This window comes from Aegilops tauschii, chromosome 3 (assembly GCF_002575655.3).
Source record: "Aegilops tauschii subsp. strangulata cultivar AL8/78 chromosome 3, Aet v6.0, whole genome shotgun sequence".
NCBI lineage: Eukaryota > Viridiplantae > Streptophyta > Magnoliopsida > Poales > Poaceae > Aegilops > Aegilops tauschii.
The window spans coordinates 118,860,068-118,867,146 of NC_053037.3; the positions used below are offsets into that span (position 1 = coordinate 118,860,068).

A 7,079-nucleotide genomic window follows, 5' to 3' on the forward strand; every position below is an offset into this window, starting at 1 on the left:
CTTTATTCTGGTTGTCATGAGTACTTTCATGTAAGGTACCTAGTGGACTTGTTGGTCTGTGGTGAGCTGATGATGTTCAAAACATCTTTATTTTGGTTGAGTACTTTCTGGTTAGTTGTGGCTCCTAATTTTCTTATTGTTTGCTAATAAGCGTGATGACCTAATTTGATCATCTAGGGTGCCTCGGCGTCGACGGCATCCAAGATAACCTAATTTGATCATCTAGGGTGCCTCGGCGTCGACGGCATCCACGATGACCTAATTTGATCATTTAGGGTGCCTCGGCGTCGACGGCATCCACGATAACCTAATTTGATCATCTAGGGTGCCTCGGCGTCGACGGCATCCAAGATAACCTAATTTGATCATCTAGGGTGCCTCGGCGTCGACGGCATCCACGATGACCTAATTTGATCATCTAGGGTGCCTCGGCGTCGACGGCATCCACGATAACCTAATTTGATCATCTAGGGTGCCTCGGCGTCGACGGCATCCACGATAACCTAATTTGATCATCTAGGGTGCCTCGGCGTCGACGGCATCCACGATGACCTAATTTGATCATCTAGGGTGCCTCGGCGTCGACGGCATCCACGATGACCTAATTTGATCATCTAGGGTGCCTCGGCGTCAACGGCATCCACGATAACCTAATTTGATCATCTAGGGTGCCTCGGCGTCGACGGCATCCACGATAACCTAATTTGATCATCTAGGGTGCCTCGGCGTCGACGGCATCCAAGATAACCTAATTTGATCATCTAGGGTGCCTCGGCGTCGACGGCATCCACGATGACCTAATTTGATCATCTAGGGTGCCTCGGCGTCGACGGCATCCACGATAACCTAATTTGATCATCTAGGGTGCCTCGGCGTCGACGGCATCCACGATCACCTAATTTGATCATCTAGGGTGCCTCGGCGTCGACGGCATCCACGATGACCTAATTTGATCATCTAGGGTGCCTCGGCGTCGACGGCATCCACGATGACCTAATTTGATCATCTAGGGTGCCTCGGCATCGACGGCATCCACGATAACCTAATTTGATCATCTAGGGTGCCTCGGCGTCAACGGCATCCACGACGACCTAATTTGATCATCTAGGGTGCCTCGGCGTCGACGGCATCCACGATGACCTAATTTGATCATCTAGGGTGCCTCGGCGTCGACGGCATCCACGATGACCTAATTTGATCATCTAGGGTGCCTCGGCGTCGACGGCATCCACGATGACCTAATTTGATCATCTAGGGTGCCTCGGCGTCGACGGCATCCACGATGACCTAATTAGATCATCTAGGGTGCCTCGACGTCGACGGCATCCAAGATAACCTAATTTGATCATCTAGGGTGCCTCGACGTCGACAGTATCCAACATATCCTCATTCCATCATTTAGGGTGCCATAGTCAACATCAATGACATAGTTAACATCATACTTAACAACTCTAGTCACTAACATAGTTAACATCATACTTAACAACTCTAGTCACTAACGTAGTTAACATCATGACACCATAGTTAACATCATACTTAACAACTCTAGTTAACAACATAGTTAACATCATGACACCATAGTTAACATCATACTTAACAACTCTAGTTAACAACATAGTTAACATCATGACACCATAGTTAACAACATAGTTAACATCATGACACCATAGTTCAAAGCTTACAAGACATAGTTCAAGGCTATACCCTACTTCAAATACTGCAAACTGCCACTAGTTCACACATTACAAGCCATAGTTCAATGCTTGAAACTTAAGATAATGACCCACATGGTCAGATTACAAATCACTCTTCATCGCAAATATCCTTGATGTCCTTCAGCTTTCTCTTGTTCTTGTCACTAGCTTTGACAAGATCAGCAATGTGAAACTCCAAATTCCTCCTCTCAGTGCTCAACTTTTCCTTCTCCTTCAAATGAGCAAACTTCAAATTCCTAATCACATTACCTTGGGCAACCTGAATGCTCTTCAACTGGTCAACCTTTTGCTTCAGTTCTTTGTTCTCAGCATCCATTGCACCCAGCTGTTCCTTCAAAGCTGAAATATTGTTGTCCAAAGGAGGAGTGATCTCCTCATGTTCACCTTGTTGGACTTCATTTTCCTTGGGAATATTGTCCTGGGTATCAAGTAGGTTGTTCACATCCTCAACAAGCTTCTCATAAGTCTCCTGTAGCTTGTTCTTCTGTGATGTGAGATTGTGGACAAGTGATGAATGTTCCAGACATGCCATCCTATTAGCACGCTGGCAATCCTCATACAAAAGCCATAGTTTGTGAAGAGCATTCTGCAGATGCTCTGGCCACTCCTCATCTACCCAATGAACAACACCACAACTGCTTGCTTCCTGCAAAACAACAAGTACAAATGCATTTACTTCCTTTTTCACTTCACTTCTATTCAGTCCAATTCAAAACAACTATAGTATACTGCACATGCACAATTCAGCTCAATTCTGAATTTATATCTGAATTTTTAACAGCATACTACACTGAATTTACTTTATTTATACCTTAATTTTTAACAGCACAATACAATTCAGTTCAATTCATTACTTCATTTATATCTATGAACAATGCACTATGATACTTTTTAACAGCACAATTTACTTCACTCAGTCACTATGGATACCTTAATTTTATATCTTTGTACTTAATTTTTAATAGCACAATTTAATTCATTTACTTCATTTATATCACTGTGGTGTTGTTCATTTATATGTATGAACAATTCATTTACTTCACTCAGTCACTATGGTATGGTACATGACAGTACCTTTAACTAAACTACTAGGTGAACAGTGAACATGAACAATGAACAGTGAACATGAACAATGAACAGTGAACATGAACAATGAACAGTGCATATGAACAATTTATAGTTTCTTCACAAAATGAGCAAACTACAGATTTTTGCTAGCACTCACATCAAGTCCACATGCAATGAACCTCCTCCCAGTGCTAATCCCTTCGAAGCAAACATGCCTCTTCGCCGGCTGGCCATGCTCACACATCACCATCACCTCATCATCAACACCAGAGTAGTTCGGGTCCTCGATTGTAGCCGGGATCTACATCAACAAAAGAAACGCACAAAATCCATCTCACGGGTTCAAATCGAGCAGGAAAAACAAAATCCTCAAACCGAAACCCTTGCTCAAAGAACCCTAGCTACGAGTACAAATCACTGACCTTGATAGGGGAGCCGCCTGAAGAGTACTCGTAGCCCGATTCCTCGCTGTCGTCGCTCCACGAAACCATGGCGGACGGCGGCCAGCTGGCTTCTCACCGACGGCGGCCAGAGCCAGAGAGAGGAGGCAGAGGAGAGGGGCGAGAGAGAGAGAGAGAGAGAAAGGGCGCGGGGCATCTGTCTGGCGAGCACCGACAGGACCGACCGGCGCGGCGCCTTGACCGTTTTGTTCCTAACGGCGCCGTTTGCCTGTCCGCACGCCACGTCAGCGTTTTCGGGGCCCACCTGTCGGAAAAGAGATTAAACGAGGCTAAACGGCTGTTCAGTGCTTTTTGCAACGGGTTAAGAGATTTTACGGTGTTTTTTGCAACAAATTAACGACTTGGTAGTTTCCTGCAAACCTAGCCACAAATGTGGTGGTTTCTTGCAATTGACTCATTCCACTCATTTCAAAGCCTCCACAAGTTGAGCATAATAAGAGAAGCCATGGTCTTCCTTTGGGGATCCATGCTGACTGAATATAAGGTTTCTTCACCAATGGTTTATCGATGGCGCTCCATTCCAATGTTGCGGATTGTAATTGCGAAGACCTAGCCAATTTTTCCTAGCCATAAATAATCTATTTTTTTGGATAATTAGTCCCGCAAAATGTTTACACTTAAGAGGCGTCGAGGACCTCAACACTGTGAGCTGCATCGTAGAGGAAGTCAATCTCAAAAATTGCGCCTTTGTAGGCGGAAGCCGCGGAGTACTCACCGTTGGCTACGAAGTTTCACCGAATGACGTCTGGTGTTTATACATCTTAAAAAGGCGATATTGTTCACATACATCAATCAAACTAACAGGTTTCTTTTCTCACTCGATTTTTCATGTCTGTGGGAGTTTTCTGATTTTTTGAACAGTCATGGAAAATAACCCAGTGGGTCGCCCATTCGTTTTCAGTTGAAACATGTCGGGTCTTCCTCATCAGAAAGTACGAAACAGACACCCAGAGCAAACACTTCCTACGGACTCATTTTTCAACTCCCTATTTCCTCTAGGTGATCCCTTCTTGGACGATCATGCTTGGAGATCCGCCATCCCATCTGACAATAACTGAAGACAACAATAACAAACACACCCGCTCGAAAGGAATTTTTCACCCGCAAAAAAAGAAAAGTAAAAAGAAAGGATATTTTTTCACTTTAATTTCACTTGCTGCACACGCCGATCTTTATTTCTTTCTCGTGAACAACTGTAGAGTTCCAGTGCATCCTATTCGATGTAGGATCGCCACAGGAGTATTGACCCTCTCGACCCCCGTGTCGCCAACCCCTGGCGACACGGGGGCTGATCCACCGCCGCCGGCCCTAGGCCTCCGCTCTAGTCTCCCCCCCGCCGCCGCCCGTGGCCACGCCGGCGTAGCTTGGCCAGTGACGGCGGCGGCGGGGCCTTCCCCCTCGCGTGGTGGTAGCGATCTCCTGTTGGCGGCGGCGGCTCATGGCTCGGTGGTGCACTGGCGCAAGTAGCAGCGGGCGCCCGACGGCGAGTGTGACGGCAGCGACATCGCAGGCGCGTTCCCCCTGTGGCTGAGGAGCACCGTGGCGGCGGCCCAGATCGCGGGCCTCGCCTTGCCCAGATGGGTTTCGGCGGGCCGGTAGATCTGGAGGGCATCTACAGGCGGGCATGGTGGGCCTGACGGCGCCGGCTTAGGCACCGTGGTGGTGCCATGGTCGGTCAGGCGGCGACGGCCTGGATCCATCGTCCAGTCCCTGGCAGAGATGGCGGCGATCCGTGCACGAGATGCTTGATGGAGGTCCTTCGAACAGATCCGGGTGAAAACTTGCTTTCGGCTTACTGCTAAAGCCGGCGGTGGCGGCGCTATTTTGCGACATACCCTTTTTGAAGGCATCGCCGAGGAGAAGTTCAAGGCCACTGTCTGCTACCTCTGGGGGAAACCCTAGATCAGTAGATCGGAAGACGTCGGCGTTCTTATGTCGTTTCCCCCTTGGGGGCGCCCTTCTTGGAGGTGTGCACGGGCTCGAGGGACCAGTGGACCGCATCTTTGGTGGAGCGGTGCTTCATCCTACACATTGATGGCGACGGATCTCGACGGCGCGGCGCAGTGCAGATTCGGCGTCCGATGTGCGAGGATGGACTCGCGCAGGAGGACGACGCTGTCTGGCGTCGTGGTGGCGTCGATGGCAGAGAGACCTGACACGTGCGATGCAACAGTACAGCTCTGAAGATGGATTGGTGGCAAGTGGCTGCGGCGGCCTCATACCCGGCATGAGTCCTGGTCGAGGAGTGCGCCGGACTGGTAGGTGCACCCGACAGGCGTCCTGGTTGGGACCTCAGGTCTTAGATGTTTCGGTTTGGCTGCAAGTTCTGTTTGGTATTAGGCCCAGACTATCAGCATCCCTTTATCAACTGGATAGGAGTAGCGACAGATGCTGCCTAGACGGTGGCTTTAGTCTTACTGTTGTATGACTTTGTAAGGTCTTATGTGAATAATTAATAAAGTGGATGCATGCATCGTCCAGATGCAGAGGTCAGGGATCCTCCTCCATTTCTAAAAAAAGTACATCCTATTCGATTGTAAGAGCATCTTTAACAGGCGCCTGAAAAAAGCTCTGTGCGCTAAAAAGTCATTTTTTGGGGGCCTAACAGCTCCAACAGATGCTGTAAAATATTAAACGCGCTAAAAATTTTGGACACGCGTTGAAAAACGCTATCGCGCGCAGTATATTTTGGGCTCCGGATTGCGCGCTTCACAATTTGCACTGCGTGCTTTCTTGGCGCGCGTTTTTGGACGTCTGCTAAAATAATGTTGATCCTGACGCATTAAAAATGCTACAGTGGCGCGCTATAATTTTTTTGGCGCGAAATTTTTGTGCGGAGATGCTCTAACCCATTGTTGCTGCATCTGCGTTGCTCAAATCAGGCGATCAGCCCATCCAGCAACTAGGCAGGAGGGGGAGGGGTACGGGGGCTGCGCCACACACTCAACAGTCGACATTCGACACTCGACACTTTCACTGTGGAAGGGACATGGGATTATTTACCTGTTTATATTTAACACTAGTCTAACCAGCTTAGGCAAGGCCTTGACAGCCTACCTGAGTGAGGAGGCACATGGCACCATCGCACGTACCGGGCCTCTGTGTAGCACCAGTGACAGCCATTGACTGTTCCGATTCACTGAATCTTGCATTGCAGGCATGCTGGCCGCTGATGGGAAAGATGGCAGATAGGGGCGCTGCGTACTCTGTGAGCGATGGAAAACCGATCATATTCTGCCGTGCATGCACATTTGCATGCAGAGAAGAACTCGGCCAGCTCAAGGGATGCAACTAAATCTTGCACAACACTTTGTCTTGTTCCATAAAATAACACAAGGAATGTAACAGTGAGAGAACGAACATGAGATGAAAATTGACAGTGAGAAAACCACCAAGAGATTACCTAGATTCTGCTCCGAGCATGGACCGGTTATAAATTTGGATTTTGCTATTTCACATCTAGATGTGAAATAATTACCTCACATCTAACTCCCTAGCCATTGGATATAGCATATGCTAACATTCGTGCCTTTTGTATTGTCGTGTTTCTTGTTTGTTGTGGCCAAGGAGCGACTTTGACGATTTCTTTTTTTTGGGCTGATTCGTGTTGCCGGAGTATATGCCTCTTTTTAATCCCCATCGATTTGTGTACTGGCCGTTCGGCTGTATGTCGTATTTTAATTTTTGTTGCATTTTTTTTGAGACAGTGACTAGTGGTGGAGAAACGGTCAGTTGTGTTTTGTGTTTTCTACCGCTTTTGAATGTATCTTTTCCTCTTGTTTTTATCACTTTTGAATGTGTCTTTCCTCTTGTTTCTTTGTTGATTTTTTCTAAA

The 7,079-nt window shown here is 47.6% G+C and overlaps 1 protein-coding gene across 1 annotated transcript; it reads right to left on the minus strand.

Moving 5' to 3' along the window:
* Nucleotides 1–1,803: 1,803 nt before the first annotated feature.
* Nucleotides 1,804–2,247, minus strand: LOC109778003 (uncharacterized). Its single transcript, XM_020336564.2, has one exon. It carries the CDS (start codon nt 2,245–2,247, stop codon nt 1,804–1,806), a length of 444 nt encoding a protein of 147 aa, XP_020192153.2.
* Nucleotides 2,248–7,079: the final 4,832 nt, after the last annotated feature.